We start from the raw sequence: 20,695 nt of genomic DNA, 5'->3' as shown, positions 1-20,695 counted from the left end.
CTAACTGCTCCTTACCCACCAATGACCTTAGACCCCCCAAAGGTTACCTCGATCCACGTGGATGATCGCAGTCCCACCAGCTTGTCTCTGTCCTGGGCTTTGTCTCGCAGACCTCCCGCCCACGTCAGTCAACGCTACGAGCTGATGTACCGCAAAAAGGTAAGACCGGCACTTGTCATGTTCAACCTTCTGGAAGATGATCTCATCGCTTCTGTTTGTGAAGGACGGAGATGGAGAGCGTGACGTAACCTCCTACACAGTCTTGATTCTGGACAAGAGCTCGGTGCACATCAACGACCTGACACCGGACAGCACGTACATGTTCAGGGTGCAGGCGCTCGGTCCAGAAGGCGGCGTCGGGAGCTACAGCGCGGAGTACGAGTTCCACACCTCGCCATTAGGTAGCGCTGTCAGTCCTGCCAATCAAGTCAAATACTTTTATGTCGTCTCATTGAACGACTTTTAATTTTCTTCTTCACAGCCGAGTCGCAGACCCAGAACTCTTCCACAATGGTGATGGGGTCTGTGGCAGGACTTGCCCTCATTCTGCTGGTCGTGGTCGTCGTCCTGCTGCTGCGCAAAAGGTTGCTCTTAGTTAGTACTGTAGTACTAATTTTCCAAATACATCTACTAATTTTTAAATATCCTGCTGCTACCTTACTAAATATTATTTTCCTTATATTAGGAGGCTGAGGTCTCACCACAGAGGACCCGAGGATCCTTACTTTTCATCAGGTACAAACTCATACTAGTAATATTAACTGCCATTTGTAATACACCCCTTACAAAGTCTAATACTGCAGTATAGTGTCGTAAAGGTAATAGTACCGTGTTGTATTTCAGATCAGTTGAAGCCTCTGAAGACGTACGTTGATCCTCATATGTACGAGGATCCCAACATCGCCATCCAGAAGTTTGTGACAGAGATCGATCCAAATGCCGTCAGCAAACTAAAAGTCATCGGCGTAGGCAAGTTTTTGTGGTCGCTTAGCTTTCTTTCCAAGCTCGCCGAGGCCACGAAAGTCATCCTCCTCTTGTGTTCTTGCTAGCAGGCGAGTTTGGGGAGGTGTTCCGAGGCACGATGAAGACGTCCGGGCGAGGCGAGGTGGCGGTGGCCATCAAGACCCTCAAGCCGGGCTACTCGGAAAAGCAGAGACAGGACTTCCTGAGCGAGGCCAGCATAATGGGACAGTTCTCACACCCCAACATCATCCGCCTGGAGGGAGTCGTCACCAAATGTCAGTCTGGGAAACAGCAGCAAAGAAAGTCTTGAAGCATTTTACTGAACTTTTTCTTTGGCTTTACAGTCAAGCACACCATGATCGTGACAGAGTACATGGAGAACGGAGCTTTGGACATCTACCTGAAGGTACACACAAGCTAATGCTAGAGCATAACATTTGTATCAGGTTCTGCTGGGGTACATAATGATCTGACCAAAGATGTTTTTCATGGCGGACGTGTTTTTGAACCCCACAGGGCCGTGATGGAGAGATTCCCACCTACCAGCTAGCAGGAATGTTGCGTGGAATATCTGCGGGTATGAAGTACCTCTCAGACATGAACTACGTGCACCGAGACCTGGCAGCCAGGAACGTTCTGGTCAACAGCGACCTGGAGTGTAAGGTGTCAGACTTTGGTCTGTCACGTGTCCTGGAGGACGACTCCGAGGGGACCTACACAACCAGAGTGAGTCAGTGCTCCTCTTGAAGCTCTTTAGTGGACTTTCTATTTAAAATAAATCCCACCATAATGATTTGCAAGTGTTAGAACTTTAGACTGTTTCAAGGTGCTTTTAGTAATCCCTGTGTGTGTGTGTGTGCGTGTGTGCGTGTGTAGCTTTAAGGCTAATGAGCTGTGTTTGACTCTGACAGAGTGTGTGTCTCCTAGAAGGACTATTGTTTACTTGATCCACTTTAGACTGTAGAACGCTTGTGCAAGCCTGTTTTTTACAAAGTGGTGGGTGGGCTCATCCAGCTAGGGGCAGGTCAAAGGTGGCATCATGTCAATGAGAAGAGGTTTTTACTTCATGGCGTCATCCTGAAAAGATGCAAGTTGTAAAGCGAGGATTTGAACGCCTCATCACACAAAAGTGACGGCGATGATAGATATTGATCATGTTTGGAGTTCAAAAAACACATATTAGTGTTGCAATATTATGGAAATGTCACTTTTGCATGACTTTTAGTGTTTTGTGAATTTAAAAATGACTCACAGTGGCTTTTCCATCAGGGAGGTAAAATTCCCATCCGATGGACAGCCCCTGAAGCCATCGCGTACAGAAAGTTTACGTCGGCAAGCGACGTGTGGAGCTTTGGCATCGTCATGTGGGAAGTGATGGCGTTTGGAGAGAGACCCTACTGGGACATGAGCAACCATGAGGTAGTCTTTGTCACCTCGCCAAAGTCTGACGCTGCAGACTTGTGACGTCAGACAGCAGCTCGACAGTGATTCATCCATCTAAGCTGTGATGTCATGATTAACAGGTCATGACCGCCATCAACGAGGCCTTCAGGCTGCCCGCGCCCATGGACTGCCCCTCTGCCATCTACCAGCTCATGCTCCAGTGTTGGCAGCACGACCGCGCCACAAGACCACGCTTCTCCGACATCGTCAACATCCTGGACAAACTGCTGCAGAGTCCTGAATCTTTGACCACCATCGCAGATTTCGACCCACGGTACGTCAGTCACTGTGCTTTTCAACTAACTATCCAACATTTGTCAGCTGCGTTCCTTTTTTAATACTAGGATCAAATGCCAATTATATTTTAACCCTTAAAATTGTAAACATTCTGGCCTTTAATTTATAAAGAGCCTTAAAACAAGCACAAGAAGGTGAGGCAGACAAAACATCAACACCAAACACAAACGTCAGCTACAACAGTGAAATGTATTCAATAAAAATAGTCAACCTATTTTATTGATAAAAGAATACAAACACATTGTGTGTACAAACATGAATATTGACACATTAAGCAATTTGGCAGCAAAGCAGAAAACACAAAAAAAATGTTGCTGCATGCTTAAATGGGAGCGAGTGGCACCATCAGGTAGTAGTCCGAACAGAAATGGTAACAAAAATTTGCACTTGTTTATGTTCAGATAAATGTGGGATCAAACATGACATTTAAAGGCCTACTGAAATTAAATTGTTTTATTTAAACGGGGATAGCAGATCCATTCTATGTGTCATACTTGATCATTTCGCGATATTGCCATATTTTTGCTGAAAGGATTTAGTAGAGAACATTGACGATAAAGTTCACAACTTTTGGTCGCCGATAAAAAAAGCCTTGCCTGTACCGGAAGTAGCGTGACGTCATAGGTTGAAAGGCTCCTCACATTTCCCCATTGTTTACACCAGCAGCGAGAGCGATTCGGACAGAGAAAGCGACGATTACCCAATTAATTTGAGCCAGGATGAAAGATTTGTGGATGAGAAACGTGAGAGTGAAGGACTAGAGTGCAATGCAGGACGCATCTTTTTTCGCTCTGACCGTAACTTAGGTACAAGCTGGCTCATTGGATTCCACACTCTCTCCTTTTTCTATTGTGGATCACGGATTTGTATTTTAAACCACCTCGGATACTATGTAGAACCTTTATTTAACCAGATAAGAAAACCCATTGAGATCAAGATCTCTTTCACAAGGGTGACCTGGCCAAGAGGTCAACAGCACATGTCACAGAGCAGTTTCAAAATAAATACATTAAGACATACATTTTAAAATACATAAGAGAAGTGTAAAACAACAGAGATTTACATCTTTAAAAACACAGGCACTGTGCAAACGTCTCTCGCTGTCTGTCCCTCAGGACAGAACGGAAGGCTCCAAATGGAAGTAGTTCTGTAAGTTTCAGTTTCGTCTGCAATTCATTCCATGCCATAGGGGCAGCAATGCCAAAAGCTCTTTTGCCAAATTCAGTCCGTACATGAGGAACAGTTAAAACATACAAATTGTTAGAACGTAATGCGTAAGAGCTGCTTTTTCTTTGTAACAGAGTACACAAGTATGGAGGTATTAAACCTAAAAGAGCCTTATAAATTAAAGTCAGCCAATGTGTGTATCTGCGTGCACTCAATGAAGATAAGTCTGACTTCATATACAGTTGACAATGGTGGGTGAGACTACGACAGCCAGTAACAAATCTTAGTGCTGAATGAAAAACAGTGTCCAAGGACTGGAGGCATTTAGATGAAGCACTAAAATAAAGCACGTCTCCATAATCAATTACAGGCAAGATAGTTGCTGTCACCAATTTCTTTCTGACTTTAAGAGAGAAGCAGTTTTTATTTCTAAAAAAGAAACCAAGCTTTACCCTAAGCTTAGAGACCAAGTTGTTAATATGGGCTTTAAATGAAAGCTCCTGATCAAGAGTAAAACCCAAGTACTTGTAATTTAAGACCTGCTCTATAGGGTTTCCATTTGATGTTACAATATTTGGAATATTTTCCAGTAGCACCCTTGAATGAGAGAAAACCATTACCTTGCTTTTATCTGTATTTAAAACCAATTTAAGATCAAATAAGCGAGCCTGGATGACATCAAAAGCAGCTTGTAAAAACTCAAAAGCCTGAGTGATGGAGGTTGAACAGCAATAAATAATGGTGTCGTCTGCATAAAAATGGTACATTGCATTTGACAAATTATTACAAAGATTATTTATATCCTCTTGAAAATGAGTGTCGAGAACGCGAAATGGACATTTACAGTGACTTTTATCCCCACGACAATACATCGGCGAAGCACTTTAGCTACGGAGCTAACGTGATAGCATCGGGCTTAACTGCAGATAGAAACAAAAGAAATAAACCCCTGACTGGAAGGATAGACAGAAAATCAACAGTACTATTAAACCATGGACCTGTAACTACACGGTTAATGCTTTCCAACCTGGCGAAGCTTAACAATGCTGTTGCTAACGACGCCATTGAAGCTAACTTAGCAACGGGACCTCACAGAGCTATGCTAGAAACATTAGCTATCCACCTACGCCAGCCAGCCCTCATCAACACCCGTGCTCACCTGCGTTCCAGCGATCGACGGAGCGATGAAGGACTTCACCCGATCATCAATGCGTTTGGCGGCTAGCGTCGGATAGCGCGTCTGCTATCCAAGTCAAAGTCCTCCTGGTTGTGTTGCTGCAACCAGCCGCTAATACACCGATCCAACCTACAGCTTTCTTCTTTGCAGTTTTCATTGTTCATTAAACAAATTGCAAAAGATTCACCAACACAGATGTCCAGAAAACTGTGGAATTTTGCGATGAAAACCGAGCTTTTTGTATTGGATAAAATGTGTCCGAATACTTCCGTTTCAACGATTGACGTCATGCGCATACGTCATCATACCTAGACGTTTTCAACCGGAAGTTTAGCGGGAAATTTAAAATTGCACTTTATAAGTTAACCCGGCCGTATTGGCATGTGTTGCAATGTTAAGATTTCATCATTGATATATAATCTATCAGACTGCGTGGTCGGTAGTAGTGGGTTTCAGTAGGCCTTTAATCAGTGGTCTAGTGGTTAGAGTTTCCGCCCTGAGATCGGTAGGTCGTGAGTTCAAACCCCGGCAGAGTCATACCAAAGACTATAAAAATGGGACCCATTACCTCCCTGCTTGGCACTCAGCATCAAGGGTTGGAATTGGGGGTTAAATCACCAAAAATGATTCCCGGGTGCGGCCAACGCCGCTGCCCATTGCTCCCCTCACCTCCCAGGGGGTGATCAAGGGTGATGGGTCAAATGCAGAGGACACATTTCGCCACACCTAGTGTGTGTGTGACAATCATTGGTACTTTAACTTTAACTTTAATTTTTGGTCACGAGGAACAAGTGTGACACTTTTGGTGTGGCTTTGCTATTTTAGGTTAGGTAGAAGAATTACATTTTTAAAAGTGTCTTCAAACTAAAGAATTCACAAAATGTACTCAATAGGAATGGGTGCCGAATTTGGTACATTTCTAGTTACTACCGGGTACCGATTTACGTAAAATCAAACAAACAGGAGCATTTTTCCAATCAGTTGTTGCAAACTCAAACAATTGGCAGGCTAACAAGCGTATTCATGGTGAAATGCCTCTAAATCAGTGATTCTCAAACTGTGGTACGGTAACCACTAGGGGTGTGGGAAAAAATTGATTCGAATTCGAATCGCGATTCTCACATTGTGCGATTCAGAATCGATTCTCATTTTTTTTTAATCTTTTTTTTTTTTTTTAAATTTTTTTTTAATTTTTATTAATCAATCCAACAAAACAATACACAGCAATACCATAACAATGCAATCCAATTCCAAAACCAAACCCGACCCAGCAACACTCAGAACTGCAACAAACAGAGCAATTGAGAGGCGACACAAACACGACACAGAACAAACCAAAAGTAGTGAAACAAAAATTTATATTATCAACAACAGTATCAATATTAGTTACAATTTCAACATAGCGGTGATTAAAAATCCCTCATTGACATTATCATTAGACATTTATAAAAAAAAATAAAAAAAAGAACAATAGTGTCACAGTGGCTTACACTTGCATCGCATCTCATAAGCTTGACAACACACTGTGTCCAATATTTTCACAAAAATAAAATAAGTCATATTTTTGGTTCATTTATTAGTTAAAACAAATGTACATTATTGCAATCAGTTGATAAAACATTGTCCTTTATTAAATGCCCGACCAGAGAGGAGAACACGCTGGATCACTGCTACACTACATTGGGCAAGGCTTTTCATGCAGTCCCGCGCGCTGCTCTTGGACTATCAGATCACGTGATGGTGCACTTAATCCCTTCATACAGACAGAGACTGAAACTGGCTAAACCTGTTATGAGGAACATTAAGTGTTTCACCGCCGAGTCTATGGACGAGTTGCGTGCTTGTTGGGAAACGACAGACTGGGAGGCAATTGGTGCGGCCACGAACAATCTGGACGAATATACGGACACTGTGACCTCATACATACAGTTCAATGAGGCGCGCATCATTCCAACGCGCACCAGGGTTTGTTATAACAACGACAAGCCCTGGTTCACACCCAAGCTCCGACAGCTGCGCAAGAAGAAGGAGGCTGCGTGGAGAAGCGGGGACCGAAGTACATACAGAGAAGCGAAGTACCACTTCACCAGGGAAGTGGAGAAAGCTAAATCTGTGTACTCCAACCGTCTATAGGAACAGTTCCGCTCCAATGATTCTGCGGCAGTTTGGAGAGGTCTAAGGGCCCTTACGAACTATAAGCCCAAAACCCCCCAGGCCCTGAATGACCGGACTCTCGCTCAGGGCCTCAACATACATTACTGTCGTCATGAACGGCCTTCAGCTCATCAAAGCCATGCTCCCCCCACCATCACCCTCCCCACCAATGCCAGCACATCATTAAAGGAGTTAAAGGACTCAAAGGACTCCAATGACATCACAGGACTCCAAAAACATCATAAGACTGTAAAGACCCTCTCCATTAAAGAAGAGGATGTACGCCGGCAGTTCTTGAAGCTGAATACGCGGAAGGGCCGGATGGTGTCTCCCCCTCCACTCTCAGACACTGTGCGGACCAGCTGGCTCCTGTCTTCACTGACATTTTTAACACCTCTCTGGAGCTATGCCGCGTGCCGTCCTGCTTTAAGACCTCTACCATTGTCCCTGTCCCCAAGAAAGCACGGATCACAGGACTAAACGACTACAGGCCGGTCGCGCTGACGTCTGTGGTCATGAAGTCCTTTGAGCGCTTGGTCCTGCCCCCCCTCCTGGACCCACTGCTGTTCGCCTACAGAGCCAACAGGTCTGTGGATGATGCAGTGAACCTGGCCCTCCACTTTATCCTGGAGCATCTGGACTCCCCAGGAACCTACGCTAGGATCCTGTTTGTGGACTTCAGCTCTGCCTTCAACACCATCCTCCCTGGACTGCTACGAGACAAGCTCTACCAGCTCAGCGTGCCCGACTCCCTCTGCAGTTGGATTAATGACTTCCTGACAGACCGAAGACAGCACGTACGGCTGGGGAAGATTGTCTCGGACAGTCGAACCACAAACACTGATACTCCTCAGGGCTGTGTACTCTCCCCCTGGCTCTTCTCCCTGTATACAAACTGCTGCACCTCCAGTCACCAATCCGTAAAACTGCTCAAGTTTGCGGCTGACACCACCCTCATCGGGCTCATCTCGAATGGCGATGAGTCCGCCTACAGGAGAGAGGTGGACCGGCTGACGTCCTGGTGCAGCCTCAACAACCTGGAGCTGAACGCCCAGAAAACAGTGGAGATGATCATGGACTTCAGGAAAGTCACAGCCCCACCATCCCCCCTCACCCTGATTGACTCTCCCACCCCCGTCCCCATTGTGGACTCCTTCCGTTTCTTGGGCACCATCATCACCCAGGACCTCAAGTGGGAGCTGACCATCAGCTCCCTCATCAAGAAGGCCCAGCAGAGGATGTACTTCCTGCGGCAGCTGAGGAAACTTAAGGTGCCGACCGAGATGCTGGTGCAGTTTTACTCAGCTATCATAGAGTCCATCCTGACCTCCTCCATCACAGTGTGGTTCCCCGGCGCCACAGTCCAGGATAAGAATAGACTGCAGCGCATCGTACGTGCTGCTGAGAAGGTGATTGGCTGCAAGCTCCCATCCCTCCAGGACTTGTTCTCCTCCAGGACCAGGAGGCGTGTGGGTCGGATCACAGCTGACTCTTCTCACCCTGGACACACACTATTCTCCCCTCTCCCCTCAGGCAGGAGACTACGCTCCATCCAGACCCACACCTCCCGCCACCTGAACAGTTTTTTCCCCTCGGCCATCAGGCAAATGAACAATAACTCCTAACAGCAGCTCCTTGAATTCCTTGAATCCCTTCTAAGTCTATCTGATCTGATAGCTCAGTCACAGCTCTTTTTATACCAAATATGTGTTATATGTGTTTTATGTCGCACGTTTGCACCAAGAAAAATTCCTAGTTTGTGAACCCGTTCTCAAACAATAGCAATAAAACTATTCTGATAAAAGCTTTACAAATATCTACTACTCTGCTTGCATGTCAGCAGACTGGGGTAGATCCTGCTGAAATCCTATGTATTGAATGAATAGAGAATCGTTTTGAATCGGGAAAATATCGTTTTTGAATCGAGAATCGCGTTTAATCGAGAAAAAAAAGATTTTGAATCGAATCGGCAACTAAGATGCAAGTCACAATCAAACAGTGGGTGTGTAATAAGTACAACACTTACACTATAAACACGTTTTAGGACTCAACAAAATGTTAGTACATTCAACTTAAAAGACTACTTCTTTAGTGCTGCAACACACCTACAACAAACTGGAATGAATGCATACTTGCAGTGTAAGAAGAAAACAAAATACAGGTCAACATAGCACAGTTATCAGTTTACTGTTAGATTCATCCATCCATCCATTTGCTACCGCTTGTCCCTCTTGCGGGGGTGCTGGAGTCTATCCCAGCTGCATTCGGGCGGAAGGCGAGGTACACCTGCTTCACACTAACTTTCACACACTAGGGCAAATTTAGTGTTGCCAATCAACTTATCCCCAGGTGCATGTATTTGGAGGAAGCCGGAGTCATTAAAATATCAATAGACAGATTATTATCGATTATCACATGAACACAAAAAAGTACAGAAAATTGGTATCGTTGGGTACTGGTATCGAATTCAAGGTTGCGGTAATTGGTACCGTATGGGTTGAAATGTGAAAGTTATCATCACTTATCTTCAGAGAGGCTTAAGCAGTGAGGTGTTGTCCAAATAAGATCTGTTTGAAGGACTACAAGAGTAATGAATGTCCACTGCTGTCCTCGTGCAGCGTATCCATCCGCCTGCCCAGCACCAGCGGCTGTGACGGCACTATGTTCCGATCCGTTCCCGAGTGGCTGGACTCCATCAAGATGAGCCAGTACAATGAAAGCTTTGCCCGCGCGGGCATCACCAGCATGGAGCAGGTGCTCACCTTGAGGCATGAGTAAGTGCACGCCACACAGAAAACGTGTGTATTTCATTTCTCGTAGCTCACGCGGCGGCTTCTTCCTCCCCCGTTGCAGAGACATCAGGAATATTGGCGTCCGCTTGCCGGGTCACATGAAGAGAATCGCTTACAGCATCCTCGGCCTGAAAGACGAGAGCGGCCCTCTGAGCGTGTTTGCAGTGTGACGCGCTGAGCGTGGGTCCAACACGGACGTGCACTGAAGCCTTATGAGGACTAAACCTGGAGCCTCAATCTCCTCCTGGCTGAACACAGGAACAAGACTGAAAACACTAACGTACTTTAAAACCATCGTCATCGTCACACAAGCTTGTGTTGGACTGAATTATGCGCTTTGTCATTAACAGCTCATTTTTATGATCTCTGGAACTTTGGAACCGCGCTTCCACTCAGGGTAAAGAATCACAGGATCCTTTTTTGAATTTACATTATGTCTTAATACCGCCATAAATGTTTATTTAATATTTATTTTCTTTGATATTTATGCTATTTGTTACGAGAAAAGGTGGTAAATAAAGTCAAGAGTTATGATTGCTGGATCTTCATACACTCAATGACACAACATTAGGTACACTTGCAGATATATGGTTGCTGCCACAGAGGAGGGAACAATACTGTGCTTGTAGTTTTACTATGTTTGACCTACTGCAGCATTATTAGCAGGAATTTAAGGATTTAAAAGATAATCTTATTAAAGGCTCTTAAACAACCTTGAATACTTTTAAACTTTGACCCGCGGTGCGTTAGACAGTCTACAATGAACGTGATAATGCTGTAATAAAAAAACATTAAAGCATTGACGTGTAATTAAAAAGTAACAAGCTTAATTTTTTCAGATCTTTTCAATAACATTGAACATAATCTGGGTTTTTTTGGCCATTAAAAATGCCCAAAATCAGTTTTGCCTTTTTTTAAAGGCAAAGCTGACACTTGTTATGTATTCATGGGGAAAGTATGATTACATAACATGTCAGGATAACAGTACATTAAAACAATGCACTTGACATGTGTCCAAATCAGTCTTGGTGGCAAAAAAACACATTTTTTAATCATGTTAACAAAACACAAAAGCACAACCTGGCCTAGGTTCATACAATTATCCTCAAAACCAACTTACAGTATATATTGTAGAATGTACACTTTGTAGTGATCTACTGTATATCATATTTAGATTACCATTTTAAGACTAAGCCCTTGTATGAAGCAAATCCTGTGTGATATAATATGACAGCTATATTAATGTTCATGGGTCACTGAGGAGCAAATTAGCACGTAGGTTTGAATGTCAGACGTGCAAAGGCTTGCAGAAATACTCCAACCCATATTTGTATGCACTGTGATGCTGCAGGGAGGAAACACCTGCTTATTATTATTTGACAATTCCAAACAATGACAACATCAAACTATGTTCCTCACGGTCGCCACCTTTCATGAGCTTTAAAACCCCGTTGGGATGCATTCTTGTCTTCTTTTCATTGGTAGGGAATATGTCACTTCATGTTTAAGTGCTTTTAGTCATTCAGCTTTGAATTGTTAGGGGGGGGGGGACTAATGCCGAATGTAAGAGTTCAGTCACAGCAGATATATTTCTCAGATTTAACTCATTTTCATCACATTTAAGTTTAAATCAAATGTTGACTCTAAATAAAACTAAATGTTAAATCTAAACCTAAATGTTAAATCTAAATCTTAAATATAGATCTGTGTAAATTTAAACCTAAATGCTAAATCTAAATGTGAGCGCTAAATGGTAAATGTGAGCACTAAATGTTCAATTTAAATCTAAATGTGAAAGCTAAATCTCTCGCCAAGTGTAAAGATGAATATTTACAGGACGTCAATATTCCACCAAACCGACGCCTCTCAGCCACAAAGCCACGCCCACAGACACTCCTACACCTCTCTTACTGCGGAAGCAGGAAACATGACAGATGCTTAATGACACATAATGCCAATAAAGTTACATATTTTTTACAAAAGTTCGCTCCAAACGTGTGATTGTGCAAGGTGTGTTGCATAAAGACAATTAGACACTCAAACACGTTGACGCTGCACTTTGACAATGAATGGAATGTCTTCTAAATTACACCGAGGCATGCAGTGTGCATGAATACACCTACTTTATTTTCCGGACCATAAGACGCACCGGATTATAAGGTGCACTGCCGATGAATGGTTTATTTATTTATTTTTTCATATATAACAGATTATAGGGCACATTAAAGGAGTCATTTTATTTATTTATTTTTTTCTAAATGGAAAGCACTTCGTTGTGGTCTACATAACATGTAATGGTGGTTCTTTGGTCAAAATATTGCATAGATTATGTTTTATAGATAATCTTCAAGCCGCTTTCTGACAGTCCCTTCCGGATGCGCCGTTTTGTGGGCGGTCTTATTTACGTGGCTCACCTTCGACAGCGTCTTCTCCCCGTCATCTTTGTTGTAGTGGTGTAGCGTGCAAGGACGGGAGTGGAAGAAGTGTCAAAAGATGGAGCTAACTGTTTTAATGACATTCAGACTTTTCTTAAATCAATAACGGAGCAGCAACGCCGGAAATGTACCCCGTGAAAAAACGTCCGACCGGAACTCTCTAATAACTAAAGTTCCTTGGGTGAATAATGTAAACTCACTACACCGGTATGTTTTAGCGCTTTTATGGCGAGTTTACTGACAGCTATATGTAAGAACTTTACACTACTTTATATTAGAAATGGCATGGATGAATGTCCCATAACAAGAAGGTAGAGAAAAATAAGAAGCTTATCAACTACGAGTCGGCACGGACTAGAAAGGCGGACGCGCGCAATTTTTCAGGATTTATGCAGATCCCAAATACAGGTCAGCAGGTACCAGAAGGTAAGAAAAGTTGCTTTTGCATAATATTGCGAAACAAAACACCAGATAATATGTCTTACCTTATACACACACCATAATAATACTCGTATGTTGAAGCACATCAAGCGGTGCGGCTTCCTAGCTTACCAAAGTTGTATATGTTCTATATTTTCAATGGAACATATGTAACCGGTGGTCTTTTCCTCTGCGTTGTGTGTAGAATGAATTAACACGACCGACACCATGGGTTGCTGCTCAGCTCCACTTTACTGATTATACAAAGAATACAATAGTTGTCAATATATTTCTGCCATCGTCGAGCCCCGACACAAATATAATAGTACAAAACAAGAAAGTGAACTTGAAGTTCTTAACGAGACAAATGCACTTTTTCTGTCGTCGCGTGGACGCCTAATTCTCCCGTTATCGTGGACGAAAGGGAAGTAGGAAGGCGTGTCCAACGCATATAAAAAGACAGGTGTCACAGTAATTATTGCAGGAGGAGGGACAACGAGACAATGGTTCCACATTGACAAAACACCAAACAACCTTTTTATTTACATGTAACTTACACATTTTGTGTAATATAACAATAATACAATATTATAAAATACATTATTTACATGACCCTGTTACACATATCAAATGTTGGTGTTGTTTACTTGTGTCATATTGCAGTCTACAGGTCACTCTTATCATTTCACTATGTACAAACCCCGTTTCCATATGAGTTGGGAAATTGTGTTAGATGTAAATATAAACGGAATACAATGATTTGCAAATCATTTTCAACCCATTTTCAGTTGAATATGCTACAAAAGACAACATATTTGATGTTCAAACTGATACATTATTTTTTTTGCAAATAATCATTAACTTTGGAATTTGATGCCAGCAACACGTGACAAAGAAGTTGGGAAAGGTGGAAATAAATACTGATAAAGTTGAGGAATGCTCATCAAACACTTATTTGGAACATCCCACAGGTGAACAGGCAAATTGGGAACAGGTGGGTGCCATGATTGGGTATAGAAGTAGATTCCATGAAATGCTCAGTCATTCACAAACAAGGATGGGGCGAGGGTCACCACTTTGTCAACAAATGCGTGAGCAAATTGTTGAACAGTTTAAGAAAAACCTTTCTCAACCAGCTATTGCAAGGAATTTAGGGATTTCACCATCTACGGTCCGTAATATCATCAAAGGGTTCAGAGAATCTGGAGAAATCACTGCACGTAAGCAGCTAAGCCCGTGACCTTCGATCCCTCAGGCTGTACTGCATCAACAAGCGACATCAGTGTGTAAAGGATATCACCACATGGGCTCAGGAACACTTCAGAAACCCACTGTCAGTAACTACAGTTGGTCGCTACATCTGTAAGTGCAAGTTAAAACTCTCCTATGCAAGGCGAAAACCGTTTATCAACAACACCCAGAAACGCCGTCGGCTTCGCTGGGCCTGAGCTCATCTAAGATGGACTGATACAAAGTGGAAAAGTGTTCTGTGGTCTGACGAGTCCACATTTCAAATTGCTTTTGGAAACTGTGGACGTCGTGTCTTCTGGACCAAAGAGGAAAAGAACCATCCGGATTGTTCTAGGCGCAAAGTTGAAAAGCCAGTATCTGTGATGGTATGGGGGTGTATTAGTGCCCAAGACATGGGTAACTTACACATCTGTGAAGGCGCCATTAATGCTGAAAGGTACATACAGGTTTTGGAGCAACATATGTTACCATCCAAGCAATGTTACTATGGACGCCCCTGCTTATTCCAGCAGGACAATGCCAAGCCACGTGTTACATCAACGTGGTTTCATAGTAAAAGAGTGCGGGTACTAGACTGGCCTGCCTGTAGTCCAGACCTGTCTCCCATTGAAAATGTGTGGCGCATTATGAAGCCTAAAATACCACAACGGAGACCCCCGGACTGTTGAACAACTTAAGCTGTACATCAAGCAAGAATGGGAAAGAATTCCACCTGAGAAGCTTAAAAAATGTGTCTCCTCAGTTCCCAAACGTTTACTGAGTGTTGTTAAAAGGAAAGGCCATGTAACACAGTGCTGAACATGCCGTTTCCCAACTACTTTGGCACGTGTTGCAGCCATGAAATTCTAAGTTAATAATTATTTGCAAAAAAAAAATTTTTTTTATGAGTTTGAACATCAAATATCTTGTCTTGGAGTGCATTCAACTGAATATGGGTTGAAAAGGATTTGCAAATCATTGTATTCCGTTTATATTTACATCTAACACAATTTCCCAACTCATATGGAAACGGGGTTTGTACATAGTGAAATAGCTTCAAGGTCGGTAAGCAAAACCAGAATTATTCTGTACTTTAGGCGCACCGGGTTATAAGGCGCACTGTCGAGTTGTGAGAAAAAAGTCTACAGATTTTAAGTGCGCATTATTGTCCGGAAAATACGGTATTTCTATTTGTATGTGCGGTTCATCGTTTGGCTGCGCTCTTACTTCATGATAGTGTCACATATGAACTGTACAATCGCTGTAAACTACACGGTCGCTGTCATTTAAGTTTGATGCAGCAGCCAGCTGACACGCTCGCTTTGGATTGGTTCAAAAGAACATGTCTTAATTGTGACTTAAATGGTAAAAACATTATCAAAGTCAATTAAAGTCCTTTTAAATCATGCTGAGGCTTGCCCATCAACCGGACAGTGGTGCTGTGACCAGCAGGAAGATGGAAAAATAAGCATATTCAAATCCAAACCTCTGACCAAAGGATGACTTCACACTCACTTAGATCATGTTCATACAATTTAGCTCACAATTAAGACATTTCTTTTAGAACTGATCCAAAGCGAGCGTAGTGACCACGTAGTTTACAGCGATAGTACAGTTCATATGTTACACAATCATGAAGTAAGATGAAATGATGAAAGTCACATACAAATAGAAATAGGTGTATTCATGCACAATGCATGCCTCTGTGTAATTAGAAGTAATTCCATTCCTTGTCAAACACGGAAGTGCAGTGTCAACGTGTCATTACTTGTCATTAACCGCCTGCCATGTTTCCTTTGAAGTGAATTAAAGAACTCCTATCATGTTTTGCTTATGGTGACGATTTATATCCATCTTGGAGAAGGCGAACCACCAAGTTTGAGTAAATAGTGGTATTTCAGTTTGATTGATTGATTGAAACTTTTATTAGTAGTTTGCACAGTGAAGTACATATTCCGTACAATTGACCACTAAATGGTAACACCCGAATAAGTTTTTCAACTTGTTTAAGTCGGGGTCCACTTAAATTGATTCATTCATTGAGCACATAATAAGAGAAGGCCCCTTAGTTTGATATTCGCAGGTGGATTGGATCACTTCTTGTAGGAAAAGAGGCTCTAATTGGGACTTCAGAATCTAATTGGGACTTCGGAATGCAAAAGTAATAGCCCTATCCTTGAGAAGAGACTACCCGTCTGGCTCAAAGCCAAGTTATGACTTAAATGAGCTGTTTTGAAGACACCTTCCCATGAACATCTCCTTACATGGTCAGGTTGTGTTCTTCTGAATTAACACACACTCAGACGCAGGAAGAAGGAATATAAGACTGTGGTTTGGTCTCTCCAGGTTAGGAGTGCCTCATTTTTTGACTTAACCTTCTCCTGTTACTGCAGTTCTATATAATGACGCTCGCTTGTAAAAAAGCAACTTTTTGTTCTCAGACGTCTCTTTTGATCCAGCCGCACTGCCTTGTCGCCCTTCTGCCCGGGAGAAGGTGACAAGACCAGAAATACACTTCACCTTCTTCCACAGTAATAAAAATGTAGGAATGTCCTCAGTGCAGAGATGTGGGCGTGGCTTTGTGAAATATTGACATCATATAAATAGTCATCTTTACACTTGACGAGAGATTTAGCGCTCACATTTAGATTTAACATTGATGTTTAGATTTAGGTTTATATTCAACATATAGCTTTATATAGAACACCTAGATTCATATTTAGTATTTAGGTTTCGATTTAACATATAGATTTATATTTAACATAGATTAATATTTAAGGTTAGTGTTTAGATAGATATAATATTTAGAGTCAGCATTTAATTTAAACTTAAATGTGATGAAAATGAGCTTAGTCTGAGAAAAGTGAATTAAATCTGAGAAATATATCTGTTAGAAAAGTGTGACTTTTACATTAGGCACCCCGTACAGTTTCGCAGGTTTGGCGACATCTAGTGGCGGATAGCATGAAAAACGATCATACACCCAAACAAACTGAACAAAATAAAATATTACACCATCATATTTACACGTAAAAATATATCTAAAATTTGTGAAAATTCTATAAAACTACATAAAAGCGATAATGCAGTATTTTCTGGCAAATACAGCAGTTAATTAATTATCTTTTAACAATCATTTGAGGTCAAAACGACTTCAATTAAAATAACTATATGTTAAAACAAAAAATTTAGATTAATGTCAGCTCTTAGTGTAATATGTGATCATAAGTTATTCTTTATGAGGTGTCACCGAAGTAAGCGCATTGTTGACAACTTTTTAAGGAGAACGTGAATGCAGTAGGCTACTTCTTGTGAGCTACTATATACTTTTTTTTTTATATACAATAAATATAATATAAATAAGTTTGATATCAAACAGACAAGAGTTGAAGGGGTTTATTAATAAAATGGATGTTAAACCTAATATAACAAGTATTCAGGAAACATATGGCTCAAGCCAAATTTGAACTTTATAGTAATATATATAATATATATATAGTAGTATATACAAACCCCAAAACCAGTGAAGTTGGCACGTTGTGTAAATCCTAAATAAAAATATAATACAATGATTTGCAAATCCTTTTCAACCTATATTCAATTGAATAGACTAAAAACACAAGATATTTAAACGTTCGAACTGGTAACATTTTTAATTTTTGGCAAATATTAGCTCATTTGGAATTTGATGCCTGCAACGTGTTTCAAAAAACGCTGGCACAAGTGCCAAAAAAGACTGAGAACGTTGAGGAATGCTCATCAAACACTTATTTGGAACATCCCACAGGTGAACATGCTAATTGGGAACAGGTGGGTGCCATGATTGGGTATAAAAGCAGCTTCCATGAAATGCTCAGTCATTCACAAACAAGGATGGGGCGAGGGTCACCACTTTGTCAACAAATGCGTGAGCAAATTGTCAAACAGTTTAAGAACAACCTTTCTCAACCAGCTATTGCAAGGAATTTAAGGATTTCACCATCTACGGTCCGTAATATCAAAAGGTTCAGAAAATCTGGAGAAATCACTGCACATAAGCGATGATATTACAGACATTCGATCCCTCAGGCGGTACTACATCAAAAAGCTACATCAGTGTGTAAAGGATATCACCACATGGGCTCAGGAACACTTCAGAAAACCACTATCAGTAACTACAGTTGGTCGCTACATCTGTATGTGCAAGTTAAAACTGTACTATGCAAAGCGAAAAGCCATTTATCAACAACATCCAGAAACGCCGCTGCCTTTGCTGGGCCCAAGATAGACTGATGCAAAGTGCAAAAGTGTTCTGTGGTCTGACGAGTCCACATTTCAAATAGTTTTTGGAAACTGTGGAGAACGTGCCCTCTGGAACAAAGAGGAAAAGAACCATCCGGACTGTTCTAGGCGCAAAGTTGAAAAGCCAGCATCTGTGATGATATGGGGGTGTATTAGTGCCCAAGACATGGGTAACTTACACATCTGTGAAGGCGCCATTAATGCTGAAAGGTACATACAGGTTCTGGTGCAACATTAGTTGCCATCCAAGCAACGTTGGCGCCCCTGCTTATTTCAGCAAGACAATGCCAGTAAGAGTGCGGGTACTAGACTGGCCTGCCTGTAGTCCAGACCCGTCTCTCATTGAAAATGTGTGGTGCATTATGAAGCCTAAAATACATACGACAGAGACCCCGGACTGTTGAACAACTTAAGCTGTACATCAAGCAAGAATGGGAAAGAATTCCACCTGAAAAGCTTAAAAAATGTGTCTCCTCAGTTCCCAAACGTTTACTGAGTGTTGTTAAAAGGAAAGGCCATGTAACACAGTGGTAAAAATGCCCCCTGTGCCAACTTTTTTGCAATGTGTTGCTGCCATTAAATTCTAAATGAATGATTATTTGTAACAACAAAAAAATTACGTTACTCAGTTTGAACATTACATATCTTGTCTTTGCAGTCTATTCAATTGAATATAAGTTGAAAATCATTTGCAAATCATTGTATTCTATTTTTATTTACGATTTACACAACGTGCCAACTTCACTGGTTTTGGGTTTTGTAGAAGAGGTACAAGTGTTTAAATATTTAAGGAATATGGTTTGATAATTATATGAACTGGTCAATCCACATCAGTGAAGTTATGGAGAAAAGTAAAAAGGTGTTAAATAGAATGAAGGCTTTGAGAGGTAAAGATTTTGGGGTGATTGACTTGCACTGAAAGCAATAAATATACATTTGATTAGATCTGTAATTGATTAAGGCTGCATCATTTATCAGTCTGCTTCAAAAAACATTACTTGAGAAAATAGACAGGATCCAGTCACATGCATTAAGATTATGTTACAGGTAGAAATGAATGAAAAAGGTTAGAAATGAGAGGAACTCGACTGTCAGCAGTTTATTGGGCACATTCCAGGGAAGGATGGCCAACTCATCAGGTACTAATTAATTACCAAGAAAAAATAAATAAAAAAGATTAAGACTTTCGGATGGATAATAAAACATGTATGTAAAATTCATCTTGAAAATATAGTAAACACACCACAGTGTGTGTACGACATACCAGATGTAGATATATGCAATTAATAAAGAATAGAAGATCGAAACATGTTTTGAGGAAAAGTATTCAGAAGGCCCAAATACATACAGACGCATCAAAACTATAAATAATAAAAGTAGGCATTCAGCAGTTATTCCATTCAGGAATTAGTAGCAATTTACATTGCAGTTAATTGGGTAATGGAAAACAAAGCAGGTAAAGTAGTTGTGTGCTCGGAATGTAGTAGTGCATTAATCAGCATAGCAAACATAACTTCTCAAACAAGGCAGGTTTTAATATATGAAATAGTACAAACAATCTTTAGGTTGAATAAAGCAGAACGTGTGGTGATATTTCTGTGGGTCCCTGCTCACATAGGAGTTGAGGTGAACAAACTAGCACTTAGGTATGCAAAGCAAGCAACAAATACAACTGAAATAAACATGGAGATCAAGCACCGTAAAGCAGAAGTGAAAAGTATAGATAAGATAAGAAAGAACTAAATTTAAAAAATGGCAAGATAGTTGGAATACAACAACAAAAGGTAGGCAGTACAAAGTCCAGAGGAGTGTAGGAGTAATAAGAGGAGGCAATATAAATAGGAGGTAGGAAGATATCATTACAAGAATGAGGTTAGGACAGACATATCTCAATAGTTCAATGAAATTAATAGATAACATGATACAGGTGTGTGATTATTGTCATCAAATAGAGAAAGTAGATCATGTAATAATGCGGTGTGGGAAATTAAAATTAATTAAAAATAAAGTTAATTTTTGATTGATTGATTGAGACTTTTATTAGTAGATTGCACAGTACAGTACAGTACAGTACATATTCCGTACAATTGACCACTAAATGGTAACACCCGAATAAGTTTTTCAACTTGTTTAAGTCGTTAATCAATTCATGGTAGCAGTGAACGATACATTAAGGTTGAATTCAGAACGTGTAGGCAGGGCCGGCCCGTGGCATAGGCCGTATAGGCAAATGCTAAGGGCGCCGTCCATCAGGGGGCGCCACGCCAGTGCCACAAATGTTGGAGGGGAAATAAAAAAAGAAAAAAAAAAAAAAAAAGTTGGTACTATTATTTCTA

At 41.3% G+C, this 20,695-nt stretch overlaps 1 protein-coding gene across 1 annotated transcript in view; it reads left to right on the top strand.

Annotated features, from left to right (window-relative positions):
• The window catches only part of epha2a (eph receptor A2 a), a 28,548-nt gene extending 17,874 nt beyond the window's left edge, over positions 1–10,674 (top strand). The window contains exons 6-17 of the mRNA XM_062049469.1: positions 32–159; positions 224–401; positions 482–584; positions 686–735; positions 844–969; positions 1,053–1,238; positions 1,308–1,369; positions 1,480–1,689; positions 2,233–2,382; positions 2,487–2,680; positions 9,820–9,975; positions 10,055–10,674. Of these exons, the coding sequence (XP_061905453.1) occupies positions 32–159; positions 224–401; positions 482–584; positions 686–735; positions 844–969; positions 1,053–1,238; positions 1,308–1,369; positions 1,480–1,689; positions 2,233–2,382; positions 2,487–2,680; positions 9,820–9,975; positions 10,055–10,163 (1,652 nt within the window). The 3' untranslated portion in view covers positions 10,164–10,674. The remainder of the gene's footprint in view (positions 1–31; positions 160–223; positions 402–481; positions 585–685; positions 736–843; positions 970–1,052; positions 1,239–1,307; positions 1,370–1,479; positions 1,690–2,232; positions 2,383–2,486; positions 2,681–9,819; positions 9,976–10,054) is intronic.
• The last annotated feature ends 10,021 nt before the right edge of the window (positions 10,675–20,695 follow it).

The sequence above is a fragment of the Entelurus aequoreus genome, linkage group LG01, assembly GCF_033978785.1.
Source record: "Entelurus aequoreus isolate RoL-2023_Sb linkage group LG01, RoL_Eaeq_v1.1, whole genome shotgun sequence".
NCBI lineage: Eukaryota > Metazoa > Chordata > Actinopteri > Syngnathiformes > Syngnathidae > Entelurus > Entelurus aequoreus.
The sequence above is the reverse complement of the archived record's forward strand: the minus strand, read 5'-3'. Positions and strand labels throughout refer to the sequence as shown.